The 14758-nt window shown below is 58.1% G+C and overlaps 1 protein-coding gene across 1 annotated transcript; it reads left to right on the plus strand.

The window, feature by feature from the left end:
• The first annotated feature begins 5597 nt into the window (after positions 1 to 5597).
• MRGBP (MRG domain binding protein) lies at positions 5598 to 11730 on the plus strand. Its single transcript, XM_017881146.1, has 5 exons — positions 5598 to 5898; positions 6219 to 6340; positions 8591 to 8672; positions 8979 to 9053; positions 9460 to 11730. Exons 1-5 carry the CDS (start codon positions 5598 to 5600, stop codon positions 9645 to 9647), a joined length of 768 nt encoding a protein of 255 aa, XP_017736635.1. The 3' UTR covers positions 9648 to 11730.
• Positions 11731 to 14758: the final 3028 nt, after the last annotated feature.

The raw sequence follows: 14758 nt of genomic DNA on the forward strand, positions 1-14758 counted from the left end.
GTGGTGACCACTGCTAACCAGAAGGTGCCCGTCTCCCAGCCTCATGGGGACACGTGGTTCTTGGTCACAAGAGCTGGGTATGGTGGAAGGGATGTTTAGAAAGCTTTGGTCAAACACATATATATGTGTATATATATATATACACACACACACACACATATATATAATATTTGGGACATACTTATACTACAAAATTATTCAATGTTTACTTGAAATTCAAATTTACCTGAGCATCCTGTATTTTTATGTTAAATCTGGCAACCCCTGAAAGGAGCCAAAACCCCCTCAGGCAGTCGAGAGTGTGGCAGCCAGGCCAGCACGCTACAGCTCCCTCCCTCTCGGGCCGTGGCCTGGCCCTGCAGGGGACGTCGTAGGAACAATAATTGTCCACGTCTAGTGCTGGGGGCATCATGGGCGCTGCCCCAGAGCCACGACCAGCCCACCTTTCGGTCAGCATGGTGAGTCTTCAGATGCCCCATGTGAAGAATCATGCTTCTTTTCTAAATGCTGAGAGTGGGCCCCTCGTGGTGGGCAGGTTCCCAGAGAAAGGAAACGCCTTCCCTTGGTTCCCTCCAGCAGGGTTCAGACAGGAGCCAAGATCTGGGTCCCAACAGTGGGTGGAAAACGCCCCCTAGAGGTGTGATGTGTTGGCTGCAAGCCTGGCGGCTGGGCCTGGGGACACCCTCACCAGGTTGCCTTCAGTCAGGGGTTCCTCTGAAGCCCAACTTCTAATTTATCTGCAACCACAGGCTACTTTGGTCAGAAGGGAAATAATTAGATCAGAACCTTAATAGCATTAATTTCCCCCAAATAGGAAGAAAGCGAAGGGAGGGGACATGAGAGCTGTTAATTAGGTGACAACTTCTCCCACCTGGCTGTGCTGGAAAAGCGCCTCTGTGGAAGACACAGCCTCCAGGACGGGAAGAGGCAGGCTCGGTGGTGTTGGGTCAGAAACCCCCCGCCTCGTGTGGCTGCCATGCAGTCCCCAGCACCTCTGAGGCCACTCAGCCCGGGAAAGGGGATGACACAGCTGTGCTCGGTGTCTGGCTGCCATGCAGTCCCCAGCACCTCCCGGGCAAGGCCAGCCATCTGGTGGCCATGCAGTCCCCAGCACCTCCCGGGTAAGGCCAGTCAGCCCGGGGAAGGGGACAACAGAGCTGTGCTCGGTGTCCAGCTGTCTGGATGAGGCCCAGGAGGACGGCCTGTGGTGGAGCAGGAGGACCTGGGGGAACAAAACCCACAGTGGCCACCCAGCTCCAAAGGCTGTGCTCTTTCTACGATGTCTGGGGTCTCAGGTGTGAGTGGCAGAGGGAGCAGTTCCACCAGCCATGTCAGCCTCACTGCAGTGGAATTCCACTTCTGTCCCAGAGACTCAGCCAGAGGGGAGGAAACTGTGACCACAGGCATGTGGACACGCAAGGGTATGTTTGAGCAAAGTCTTCTAAACCTCCTTTCCCTTACACCCAACTCTCATGACCAAGAACCAGGTGTCCCCATGGGGCTGGGAGATGGGCACCCTCTGATTAGCAGTGGACACCCCTTTCCAGAGATGACATCAGCTCACCAGGCAAGAAACTCCACTTAGAACCCAGAGCCGATCTGGGGAATGATTCACACTAGCTAGACTTATACAAGACTGATCTATAACCTGGAAGGCTTGTATGTTCGCTGACCATGGGAAAGCCTTTCTAGGGCCTGAGCATTTCCCACCTGGGATCCAAGTTGTCTGTTCCTGGGATCAAGATATTTGGGGAGCCACATCCATCTTTTGAAGGAAATTTGAGCAACAGGGATCATAGAGTGAGGATCATTCATTCCATCCCCATGAGTGAGGGAATGGGTCAGTAGGTTGCCATCCACAAATGGTCACTGTCCACCTGCTATGTGTTGGCCTTGCCTGGGAGGTGGGGGACAGTGGTGCCACACCAGACCCAGCCCTGGCCCCCTGGAGCCAGCTGATAGCCTGGCAGTGGAAGCACACGTTAAACAAATTATCATCCATGATTCAGAATGACAGGTGTGCAAAGTGTGTCCCACAAAGAACTTGCTGAGTGAGAAACACAGGTGTGTGGCCATAGAGACCAAATGGGACCCTCACAGCTGGGTGTGCGCAGGAGAGAGACAGGCAAAGGGGTGGGGGCAGGCATTTGCACCCTAGGGGCTGCAGGGTGATTTGCAAGGGGAGCCCAGGTGAGGGTCCACAGGGACTAGAGCAGGCCAGGGAGGGAGGTGGTCAGGAGTTGGCTGGAGCCAGGCTTCTGAGGGTTGATTCCTGGCTCTGCCCTCAACCCAGGCAGTTCTACACTCTACTCATCTCTGACTCCTCCCCTCAAAGCAGGCGTGACAGTGGCACCTGCCTCAGAAAGGAGGGGGCGTGTGGGGAAAGCAGGTATTTCATGACGAATGCCCAGCATAGAGCCCTGGAGACAGTACCCCTGCCCAGGTTCCCACTAGAGCAGGCAGACAGCCCCAGCTGGGATGAGCCAAGCGTGTGTCTCCATGTGGACTAAGCCCAATCTGGGGCTCAGCACCCTCGGGTCTCCTGGTCCAGGCTCCTGTCTTGCCTTTTTATGCCATCTTTTCTCAATAGGCACAGGTACAGAGCACCCCCGAGGGAGGAGGTGCTCCAGACTGAAGGAGGAGAGTACCTGGCTGGGATGGGGTGGGGAGGCGCAAGGACCCCAGGATGTCCAGGGAACAATAAGGAGATGAGTAAATGGTGAGGGTCCTGTCTCCTGAGCGTGTCTGTGCTAAGTGGCTGTAGGCTGGGTTTCATTCCTCTTTAGAGCAAGGCTGAGGCCAGGCCCACCTGGGGGCCAGGGTAGAGGACGTACCACGTGACAGCAGCGGCCTAGACCCCTCACGAAGTCTCACTGGGCAATGTCTCCACCAGGCCATGGCAGGGACCCGTATCACCAGCGGCACCCTGCACAGATGGGGAAGCTGGGGCCCAGGTCCCAGACAGCCAAGCCAGCTCTTCGACCACTCAGCGGTCCCAGCAGGTGAGGCTGACAACAGTCTGCATGGGCTAAGAGGCTGAGCTCACCAGTGCCAGCTCTGGTTGGTCACCAGGATGCCAGAGCGCGCTGGCAGAGGCCCAGGGCACCCTGCAGAGCAACCAAACCTCACCGAGATCCTCAGGGAAGGGGTTGTTGTCGGCCTATTGTACGGAGGAGGACACTAAACCCTCAAGAGGCTCAGGGCCTCGCCCGGTCACACAGCTGGAAGGCGCCAATGCCAGGAAAGGGACCCGGAAGAGAGACCCGGCGCCTACACCCTCAGAGGCGAAAATATCTGAGCAGCGGGTGCCTGGCCAATGGCCCGTGGTGGGCGTGGCCGAGAGGGAATGGGGCGGAGAGAAGCCCGTGAGGGCAGGGCGGAGGCGGGGTGGGTGGAGCCGGCGGCCGCGGCAGCCTTGATTGGATGCCGCCTTAAGCTCGTCATGGGTGCGTTTTGACTGGCGGCCCCGCCCCTGATCCGTCCCCGAGCCGCCCTCCCGAGCGCTGCCCTGCCCGGCCCCAGCCTAGGCCCCGCCCTGGTCACGCCCCCTCTGCGCCTCCCGGCCCCGGCCCCGCCCCGCGGTGGGGCCTCCGCAGAGATCCGCGGTTAACGCTTCCCCAGAGCTCCGGCTGCGCGGCCGGGAGTCGGAGGCAGGCGGTCAAGGCCGGCAGGGCCTGAACCCCTCCTTGCCCCTGCTCCCAGGAGGCGCTGGACTCCGGGGGCGGGCGTGAGGCCCTCCATCCCGCGCCCAGACCCGGGCAGTGAGCCCTATGCCTGCAGTAATTGTGGGATTGCTGGTTTTGTTTTTTCCTTAACACCTTTATTGAGATCATAGAGTTCACCCGCTTAAAGCGCACGAATCGGTGGGCTTTTGTTGCGAGCAACCGTGGCCATTATCTAATTCCAGAGCATTTCACCTCCTTAAAAAGAAGCTGGGCCTAGCCGGGCGCGGTGGCTCAAGCCTGTAATCCCAGCACTTTGGGAGGCCGAGGAGGGAGGATCACCTGAGGTCAAGAGTTCGAGACCAGCCTGGCCAACATGGTGAAACCGCGTCTCTACTAAAAATACAAAAATTAGCCGGCCGTGGTGAGCGCCTGTGGTCCCAGCTTCTCGGGAGTCTGTCAGGAGAATTGCTTGAACCCGAGAGGCAGAGGTTGCAGTGAGCCGAGATTGCGCCATTGCACCCCAGCCTGGGCAACAGAGCGAGACTCTGCCTCAAAAACAAAAAAGCCGATCCCCATTCGCAGTGACTCGCGTTTCCCTCCCCCTCCCCCGTCCCCGGCAACTGTGCGTCTACTTTCTATTCCTATGGAGTTGCCAGTTCTGGCTCTTCCTGTGAATGGATTCCCATGCTGCGTATTTTGGTGTCTGAATTCTCTGACTTTCGTCTCAGCCCGCACCCACGCTGCCGCAGTCCGCGCTCACGGCTTTTAGGCTGAACGCGGCTGCGCCGTGCGGGTGCCCGCGCTCCGTGCGGCCCTAGCCGGTTCAGCCCCGGTTGGGGGTGGCGCTCGCCTTGTGGCTGCAGATCCCAGCCTGAACCTGTGTCTTGTTCCACCAGCGCGGGCGCCCGCCAGGGAGCTGCTGCCTCCTCGGGAGACGGTTCCATCGTTGAAGGAACGGCCGGACTGTCTTTTGCAGCAGCGGCTCCATCTGGCCCCACAGCACGACCGCACGAGGATCCCGAGCCCCGATCCTCGCAGTACTCGCCACCCCGGCCGCGTGGTTGCGGCGGTCTCGGCGGGGCAGGGGGTCCCCACGCGGGCTGGTTCGCGTTTCGCGTGACCGATGGTGCTCATTGGCCATCTATACATCTTTTCTTTTCTTTTTCCTGAGTCGGAGTTTCTCTCTTGTTGCCCAAGCTGGATTGCAATGGCGCGATCTCGGCTCACTGCAACCTCCGCCTCCGGGTTCAAGCGATTCTCCTGCCTCAGCCTCCCGAAGTAACTAGGATTACAGGAGCCCGCCACCACGGCCGGCTAATTTTTTTGTATTTTTAGTAGAGACAGGATTATGCCATGTTGGCCAGGCTGGTCTCGAACTCCTGACCTCAGATGATCCTCCCGCCTCGGCCTCCCAAAGTGCTGGGATTACAGGCGTGAGCCACCGCGCCCGGCCCATCTGTATATCTTCTTTGGAAAAATGTGTATCCAAATCCTTTGCCGTTTTATAGTTAGATTATCTTTTTGTTATAGAGTTATAATAATTATTTATACCTTCTGCAAGGAAGTTCCTTATCAGATATAGGATTTGCAAATACTTTCTCCCAATCTGTGGGTCGTCTTTTCACTTTTCTGATGGTTTCCTTTGAAGCATAAAAGTTGTCTGTTGTTGTTCGGGTGAAGTGTTAGAAAGAACACTTACTGTGCTTAAAGAGGAACACGTTTTAAGCACCCCCGCACGGGGCGGAGCAGGGCCGAGTCCCCGGCGGGAAGGGACCCGAGGCCTCGGCTGCGCCTGCGCCGACGCCGGCGCGTGAGCCCGAGCTCGTGCCTGGCGGAGCGCGCGTCGCGCGTCGCGGCCGCCCGAGTGCGCCTGGCGCGAGCGCCTCGTGGCGCGCCTGCTCCGCCGGCTCCTTGCTCCGGCCGGCGCGGCGCATGGGAGAGGACGAGGTGGCGGCGGGGCCGCGCCGCCAGGCGACAAGGGCCCAGGGGAGCGGCGCCACCAGCCCCCGGCGGAGGAGACAGCTCGGCTGTGGAGCCCACGAGGTGGAGGAGCGTGTGGCCTTCTTCCAACGCAGTGCTGGCGCCACAAGCCGTCGTGAGCGCCCAGGCCAGCGGACAGCGCGTGGGGCGGCGGGCGCGGGCCAACCGCGGGGCGGGCGGGCCGTGGCGCTCGCTGACAACCCGCGGCCACGCGCGCCGCGAGCCCAGGCCGTGACACCGCCCGCCACAGCCCGTCCGGGACCGCCCCCTCCCACCCGGCGCCCTTCGGACCCGCCCCGGACCGCGCCCCGGCCTACGCGCCCGTGAGAGAACCGCGAGGGCACTACGCCGCAGCGCCGGTACCACCCCGCGACCTCTGCGTCGGGACCCCCACGCCCTCCACACACACCGACCCAGCCCTGCCCCCAGACAGCACGCTCCGCACACAGCTGTGCGCCGCCATCCCACCGCCGGCAACCCTTGCCCCTCCGCAGTCGCTCAGGGCACCCCGTCCCCTCCATCCTTTTTCTCCTCCCCGCTGACCACTTGTCCCGCCGCCCCTCCTCCCCCCAGGTGTGAACCGACACTTCCACATGATTTGTATCCGGGACAAGTTCAGCCAGAACATCGGGCGGCAGGTCCCATCCAAGGTCATCTGGGACCACCTGAGCACCATGTACGACATGCAGGCGCTGGTGAGCCCACCCGCCCTCCCTGTGCTGCCGGATGGGGGCATGAACCCACACACCGCTGAGGGTCAGCCTGAGCTGGGCAGAGGCCCCTCCATGCCTGCTGGGGTCCGCTGGGCAGAGCAGAGGCCCCTCCATGCCTGCTGGGGTCTGCTGGGCAGAGCAGAGGCACCTCCATGCCTGCTGGGGTCCACTGGGCAGAGCCCCCTGCAGTGAGACCTGTCCTTAAGGAGGGCATCCCAGGGGTCCAGAGCCTGTCATGGAAAGCACAAACGCAGTGCTAGCAGCTGGCCAGCTTTTTAGGGGGCCTGCTTTAGACTGGGTGCTGGGCCAGAGCCTCCAGCTGAGACCCTGGGGAGGGAGGGAAGGATGCAGAGGCCCCGGGCCCTTAGGCCCTTGTCAGCCTCCTGGGATGCCCCGGAAGTGCTTTAGGCAGAGGGTGACCCTATCTGAGTCACACCAAGGTGAATTTGGTGGCTTCTGTGGGAGTCAGGCAAGTAGAGTCCCAGTCCTCACAGAGCTTGGAGATGGCAGTGTGTGACAGGTGAGCGGGTTAACTAAGTAAGCAGGGTGGCCAGAAGAGACAGCGGGTGTTCCAGGCTCTGTGGCAGCAGGAGGTGGTGGGTCCAGGAGCTGAAAGAAGGTGGTATACTTGGAGAGTGGGGTGGGGGTCAGGGGTCAGGTGACCAGGAGGAGTGGGGACCTGTGCTGGTGGAAAGAGAGTCTGTGCCAGCCACGCTGGACTCAGGGCCACACCAGCCCTTCCAGTAAGACATAGGGGCACCACTGGGGCAAGGAATGCTTGCCGTTGACATTGGTGGAGTGACATGGGTCTCCTTGTCATAGCTGTAGAAAGGGGACAGAGATGCCAGCCGTGCAGGGGCCTGGCTGGCTGAGGAGAGGAAGGATGCTCAGCCCTAGAAATGCCCTGGAAGCTTAAGCCCCTGTTGCTGCCATGTCGTGTGTTGAGGACGTTCTGAGCCAGTGTGGCATTTGCACTGAGTGACCAGTACCTGGTGGCCCAGACACAGCTGGCTACTAAGCTCACAAGGTCCTCCCTGGACCCGCTCCTGCCTAGAGCGTATCCATCAGCCATTGAACCCTGGTCACCACCCTGAGGCCCCCTATCACCAAACTCCCAGCAGCTTCTTGGTTGTGGGAGAGGGCACCTGGTCCCCAGACGCCTCCCACACCGGGATTTGGAGAGATCGATGCAAATCTGTGCCTGTCTCTGGGGAAGACAAACAGCTCCAAGGCCCGTAATGTCCCCTGGGGCATGGGTGCTGGCTCAGATGAGCACAGCAGCCCACATGACACTCAGGAAGCCATGTGGGACCGGCAGGCCTTTCAGCCCTAGGACTGTGGCCCTGTTCCTTATTCCTGCAGTGGCCTATGGCATCAGTAAGGACTGGGCAAGACCATAGGCTGGCGCTTTCTCTGGACTGTGACACTTCTGTGTGACTGAGAGCTGAGTCTTTCAGACCTTATGAAGTACAGAGCCCCTGGAGTATCCCCGAGAGGCCGAGCAGCTGGCCCAGGAGATTTTGAGGAGCACAAATGTGGCCTGATGGCCTGCTCCACACAGCACCCAAACTGCCAAGCAGAAGCCCCTCTCTCCTGAATCGCCTCCCAGTCCAAGGCCCTTCTCGCCAGCTCCACTTTTCCCTGGCTCCCGGTCTCTCCCTCTGGTCTCTGTGACCTCAGGAGGGCAGTGACTGGCAAGCACTCGGGTGGCCCTGCTCCATCTGCTCTTCTTTGCCTGGTTCTGTGCCTGTGGCGCTCCCAACTGACACCCTCAGTGTCCATGGGTTCCTGCCACGTGGATGAGAACTCGAGGCGCCTGCGGCCTTTCCCCAGGGCTGTCACCGTGCCCTCTGCATGCCGCCTTGGGGAACGCCGTCTCTTAGTGAGACCGTAGGCCGTGGTGGGCAGGCAGGGCCCACAGGTGTGTGTCACCAGGGCTGCCTGGTCCTCAGGGCCCACCTTAGTGATGCCGGCCCCAGTGGGTCTTCCTGACCCCTGCACATGCTTGCTTCCAGTGGTTCTGCCCTCCCTGGGTCTGTCTGAAAAGCCCAGCTGTGGCAGGCTCTGTTCACAAAAAGAAGAAATGCCCTTTGCCCATGCCCCGCCCACCACAGTCTCCAACACAGTGATGTGTGCTCGTTGGCTGCTCGCCAAGTGGCTCTTAGTGGCTCTAGTGGCTTCTTGAAACCACATCTTCACCCTTGTTTCTTAAAACTCTCTATTTGACATCAGCATGAGTCTGAGATTCTTCCATTCCCGAATCCAGAGAGGAACTTCGTCCTTCCAGAAGAGATCATTCAGGAGGTCCGAGAAGGTGAGACTCGGGAGAGGTTGGGCTTGGGAATCAGAAAAGGCCAGACCCTGGCCAAGGGCGGGGAGGTGAGGGTGAGGACCCCGGGCCTCCAGGGAGGTGTGAGGGTCCAGCGCAGACCCCGCCCCACCTGTGCTTGGGTGGTCTTGGAACCTCCGGGATTGGAGAGGACTTTGTTTGAGAGCAGTGGCTGGACGGAAGCTGAGGCCCGTGTGGGCAGCAAGCGTCGGAGCAGTCCCTGGCCTGACCATCCCCCAGCGTCGGCCACCACCGTGGGTTTTCGGTGAGCGTCAGCTGTCTCCTCCACAGGAAAAGTGATGATAGAAGAGGAGATGAAAGAGGAGATGAAGGAAGACGTGGACCCCCACAATGGGGCTGACGATGGTGAGTCTGGAGCTCACCCTGCCCTAATGCCCTTTGGGGCTCAGCACCCTGAGGCCACCCTCCGGCAGGGCACAGTCAGGTGGGCGTAGAGCCTGCGGTGCAGAGGCCCCGGGCAGGACATCTAGGGACAGGATGGATGCTGCAGTGCCCCCTCCCCAGGAGCTGAGTTCCGGCTCCATGTTGTAGGCTGGGGTCTGAGCGGCGGTCCCTGCGGTGCCCACAGCAGGGAGGTCCTCAGGAGGACCAGGCCCCTCTGCGGGCCCACATGCAAAGGGCTCCCAGCTCAGGAGGAAGCTTTGGGTTCAGAGGGTCACGTGTCAATATGCAGATTTTTTTAACTGAACAGGAAGACAAAAATAAGATTCTGGATATTCTGTTTTCAGCCAAGTGATTTTTCGTTTCTCAGTTTTTTCATCTTCAGGGAGTTTGGGGAAAGCAACAGAAAAATCCAGCAAAGACAAAGAGAAGAACTCCTCAGACTTGGGGTGCAAAGAAGGCGCAGACAAGCGGAAGCGCAGCCGGGTCACCGACAAAGTCCTGACCGCGAACAGCAACCCCTCCAGTCCCAGCGCTGCCAAGCGGCGCCGCACATAGACCCCTCGGTCCTGGCGGCAGCAGAGAAGCGGGTGAAGAGCTGTGGTCACTGACGGGGTCGGCTGGGTCTGAGTGCCACCCCCCAGGCCACAGTGATACCACCCCAGTGCCGTGAGCCCACACTGCCCGCCCTCAGGCTCTCAGGTGAACGTGGCCGTCAGCGGGGAAACGTGTGTCAGTTGGACCATGTGGGACCCTGATGGACCTGAAAGACCAGGATCAGTCCAGCTCAGATGTTGAGGGCTCCGAAGCCTCGTTCTGTCTTTTCTGGAGCAGCTGTGGCTTCCCCGGGGCTGCTTGGTGACATGGATTAGCTCTACATGGGCTGCAGCATTTGGGATCCAGGCTACCTAGAGGGGCATCAGGCCAGGGGAAAACCTCGGATTAGCAAGCAATAAAAACATGACCTCACTCTTCCTCAAAGGAGCCACTGGTCTTCCCTGCGTGACTCAGTTCTTTCCATCTGTTTGTCCCGCTGCAAGCCTCTTTCTGCACTGACTGTGACATCAGAACATCACCCGTCCGTGCCACGCACTGACAGCCCCCCCCTCCACCTGGGAAACTAAGAACTGGATATTTTGCCTCATTCACTTGTACTGTAACAATGTATATAATTTGGTTGGTATTTCACTATTTAATTTTTAAGAAGCCTATTTTGCTAGTGTTTTATATGAACAAAGTACTGCAGAAGTTAAACCTGTGTTGTATTTTTTCTGAGATGTTTTGCTTTAAGAGATACTTTTTGCTCAGTTTTTATATGCCAGATACAGAGAATTTGTAGCGGTTATTTTTGTATGATCTAGTAACTTGCAAACAGACCAAATGGGTGAGAGGCGGGACCGTGCAGCTGTCGGGCTGATGAGGAGGAGGTGGCCGCCCCAGTGCTGATGGAGATACCACTTTTGTGTGACTGCGAACATTAAAGCACAAAAAAATCCAACCTGGAGTTGTGTGATTTTCATACCAAAGTAAGTTAACTTTTCCTCCAAAAGGAAGTTTTTATTTTTCCAAGATTTATAACTAAAGCATACACTTAGATGACTTGGTAACATTCACTTGATACAATGTATAAACAAAATAGTAACAGATTCTGAGTGGTTATTTTGTGGACTGTTACAAGCACTTAAAATACAGAATGTTAGGAGGGCAAACGGTGTGGGCCCTGGTAGGTCAGGCAGGCACCAGCGAGCTCCTTCCTGCTGAAAGCTGCGGCTGCGAGATGAGACCGCTGGCTGGGCCGCAGAGTGAAGTCCAGTGTTCCATGTGTGGACAGGGAGACAAGCTCTGTCCTGGCCAGCCAGCGCACCCCAATGTCTTCAGCTTGACGCTGCTTCTCTGCCAGTGGAGTCTCCTCCACCACATGGGAACGTTCCTGGCCATCTGTCCCTGGAGTCCTCCTCACCATGATGCAGATCACAAGGCACCCACTAAAGAGGCAAAGCCAGGAATCCCGTGGTGTGATCGCCCCATGTGGCACTTGCTGCTCGTCTGCACCAAACCTGCTGTTGCTTCTGGGGCAGAAGAACCCAGGGAAGCTGCCGGTCTATGGCCTGCCCGAGCTGCACTCCCAGGGTAGAGCAGCTGCCTGGGGGACCCTGTGGGTCCCTTTTCTGTAGAGCCGGGACAAATCCACAGCCCTGCTGTAACAGCCTGCCACAAAGAGCAGGCACCTGGAGGGCCCCACACCCATGGACCGAAGGACTGAACCCGCCTGGCATTCTTCCACTCACACCCCAAATACTCAGCCCTGCAGCCAGGGAAGGGTGGGGTCTCCCTTTGCTGCCCAAGTGTGCCCCCTTGCCCGTCCGATCTCTCCTGTGAGGTCAGCCTCAGTCAGGGCTTTGTGCCAGGTCCTGTCCTGGAGTCTCGGTCTGGGACAGCAGCGTAGCTCTTAGGTACTCCAGAAGCAGCAGGGGAAAGAGGGACAAACACTAACACGGGGTGTCACGGGATGGCCAGAAGGAGTCCTGCTCTCTACCCAGGCTCACTGTTGTAAACCTCCATCTGAAACTGCATCTTGGGTGACCTCAGATTGTGCTGGGAAAGACTAGTTAATAAATCTGCCTTATCTTGATTACTGTAACATTTTGCTGCACTTCCAGGAGAAAGCGAGAGCCCACAGAGTAAGCCCACCGGGCAGGCAAGCAGCATGCCCCCTGCCCTGGGCCTCCCCTTCTGGACGAGAGGCTGACTGGTTGAAGTCAGGAGCCATGCAGCCCTTATGGACTCACAGGGACTTCCGGGCTTCCTTGTGGGGAGGCCCAGTTCACGCTGTGCTGGCAGGTGGGATGACCAGGTCAAATTCACAAGTGTTGGGGCAAGGGTGACATGGCCTCCAGTCCTGGTCAGTGCTGTACTTACCCCCTCCTGGCCCTAGGGGTCCTGTCTCTAACCTGGGGGCTTTATGTAATGCATACTCCACCATGTCATGTAGAAGGTGCAGACCGAACACAAATCTGAAAAGGAAACAGCTGGCATGAGGCTGGCCCGCGCACGGACGCTCAGGCACCTGCTGCTGTAGAGGCGAGACATGGCACAGTGCGCGCTCAGGACAAGATCTAAATGGGTCAGAAGCCGCTGCTGATGTTGAGCCTGGAAGCCTCAGCAGTGGTTCTGTGCCTGGGACACCCAGGGCCCGAGAGCACCTGCTGCCGCAGAGCCATTTTCTCTATGGCTGGCAGCTGTGGGTGGGGACTCAGTGAAGGCTGAGAGTGGGAGTGATCTGAACTCCCCTGCCTGCCCCACCCAGGGCGACCCAGGGGTGACTGGGAAAGGCAGTTGGGCTCTACTGCTCCCCAAATAGCAGCAAATAAATACTGAGCGGCAGGGCACTGGCAGCGAGGCTCCCTGCTTGGCTGGTTGATTGAGGACAGGGCATGCTTGGGCCAAATCACGTGGCTGCCACTGGTCTTACCTGGAGAAGATATGAAGGCTGAAATCCAAGCCCCGAGCCACACAAAATTCTGCTGGGCTCCTTAGCTGTGAGCAATGCCTGCTCCAGGCACATCGCCTACTGCATGTACAGAGACCGTTGCCCTTCCTGGGTGCCTGGGAGCTCTGTGTGTGTGTGTCTGTGTGTGTGTGAGAGAGAGAGAGAGAAAGAGAGAGAGAGAGAGAAAGTGACAAAGAGAGCCCCTTTCCCCAGCCTCAACAACAAACCCTTCTGGAATGCCGAGCCATACAGGGTGTCACTGAACTGCAGAGGACGCTCTGAAGAAGCAATGCTGTTGCACAGTCCCCTGCAGCAGCTCCTGCACTTCTTGGATTAGCATGCCCCCGAAATGAGCTCTGCACACACACACACACACACACACACACACACACACACGACACAAAAGCAACTAAAGAAGCAATTTGGTGTGGTGATATTTGTAAAGAAGCAATTCAATGTGGTGATATTTGTAAAACAGAAGTTGGGCAATGTCTCTAATACTCTTTTTAGGGAAGTGGTTCTATATCCTGCCAACAGTAGGCAGCAGCAGGAATGCTGCCCCCTTGGAACAATGTTGTCAGCACCCAGTATGCTTGTCTTTCTGTTTTCTGGGGCAGTGGAGGGAGCAGCCTGCCCACCCAAGTCTCAGATCATCCAAACCCTATACAACCGCCCAGCACCCATCCACATCCCCGTCAGAGCCTCCCCACCCCCTCCCCACCATCTATTCTGATGCTGTAAGCAGATCCCAGCTGTAAATCATCTAACAAGAAGGTCAGGCAGCTCACTCAGTCTCCCTGGGAAACCTGCCCTGGCCACTGCAGTAAGTTGATTTGCAGAAATGTCCAGAGCCCCAAAACTTCGGGGAATCACTACTGTCGTTTTAAGAAAGGGAGATGTATGTCCACAGGTTCCAGCCAGGTGAGACTGCACCTGCTAACAACGCTCAACAGGTCAGCAAAGATTAGGGTCCAGAGAGTCCTTAACCTGTACTTGTGACCAGGATTGGAAGACTTCCGTTCACGACTGTCCCTGGCACATAGTACAAGGAATGTCACCAGTTCCCAGGTCCAGGCAGCCTGAGGCCTGCCAGTGGGCCTGCAGGGCTAGGAGATGGCAGTGCCCCCTGGGGGCTGGGCTGGGGCCCACTCCACCTGTCCACCACCATCATTCCAGGGACAACTCTGCCAGAAGCTATCCTCATGGCCAAGTCCAAAATCCAGATTTAGTTTTACCTAAATTTTTTGAAATGAAGTGGTATAGTAGTTACAGAAGAAGTTTATCTGGGGTGGCCACTCCCGACTTTCATTCCAAGATGTCACCAACTTTGCCACGTATCGCCAGCAGATGTCAAAGGTGGATGAGCAAGGGACCCGCGGTGCTGGGACACGGCAGCTGAAAGTGACCGTGTGCTGCCCCAGATCTGCCAGTACTCAGAGAGACGGCCCTGAGAAGGCACTGAACTGGCATCAGCTGTGTTGAAGCATCCCCAGGGTGACCCTCCTGGTGGCGCAGGCTTTGTGTGGTCCTCTCCCCTAAGTGCCTTCTTACAACTGAGAGAAGATGGCGAGAGAGGATGGCAGCTTGCCCATGTCGTCTTGGTTATGTAAGACTCGGCACCCTAGAGAGAAAGACTCCACTGGTGACTTCAGAAAGAGAACGGACACGCTTTGCAGCTGCCTGTGGAGTGGCGGGGCCGCCAGCAGCTTCCGGGAGCTGAGTAAGGCCCCCGGCCCGCAGCAAAAGGACAGGGACCCCCACAAACCCAGCTCTTAGGGAGAGAGGCCCCTGTGGACATGTGGCCCCTCCAGGGGTTATCCTCCAGGGGCCATTCTTCTGATGGGGACATCCTCTGGGGGGATTTCTCTTGGGGGACAGAAATATTCTTGGAAGGGGGGATTATCTGCGGGGCAGGCATCCTCTGGGGAGAGAATCCTGCTGGGAGAACATCATCGGGAAGACATCCTCCCGAGGTGCCCGGCTCATCTTCCGGGAGACGGGCCTCTGGCGGGCGGGCAGGCTTTGGGGACATTTTCGGGAGGGAGGATCTCCTAGGGCGGGCATCCTTGCGAGACGGGGTGGGGCGAATCCTCTCGGGTGGGCATCGTGGGGTGGGGGTGGGCGTTCTACGAGGCGCATCCTCCCGGGCGGACGTTGGGGAATTCTCGGGGGAGGGAGG

The sequence above is a fragment of the Rhinopithecus bieti genome, unplaced genomic scaffold (genome assembly GCF_001698545.2).
Source record: "Rhinopithecus bieti isolate Rb0 unplaced genomic scaffold, ASM169854v2 scaffold_12573, whole genome shotgun sequence".
NCBI lineage: Eukaryota > Metazoa > Chordata > Mammalia > Primates > Cercopithecidae > Rhinopithecus > Rhinopithecus bieti.

Coding starts and splice junctions, on each gene's coding strand:
- MRGBP (XM_017881146.1), top strand. CDS start 5,598: ATGGGAGAGGACGAGGTGGCGGCGGGGCCGCGCCGCCAGGCGACAAGG. Junction 5,899..6,218: donor GACACCGCCCGCCACAGCCC/GTCCGGGACCGC, acceptor TCCTCCCCCCAG/GTGTGAACCGACACTTCCAC. Junction 6,341..8,590: donor TGTACGACATGCAGGCGCTG/GTGAGCCCACCC, acceptor ATTTGACATCAG/CATGAGTCTGAGATTCTTCC.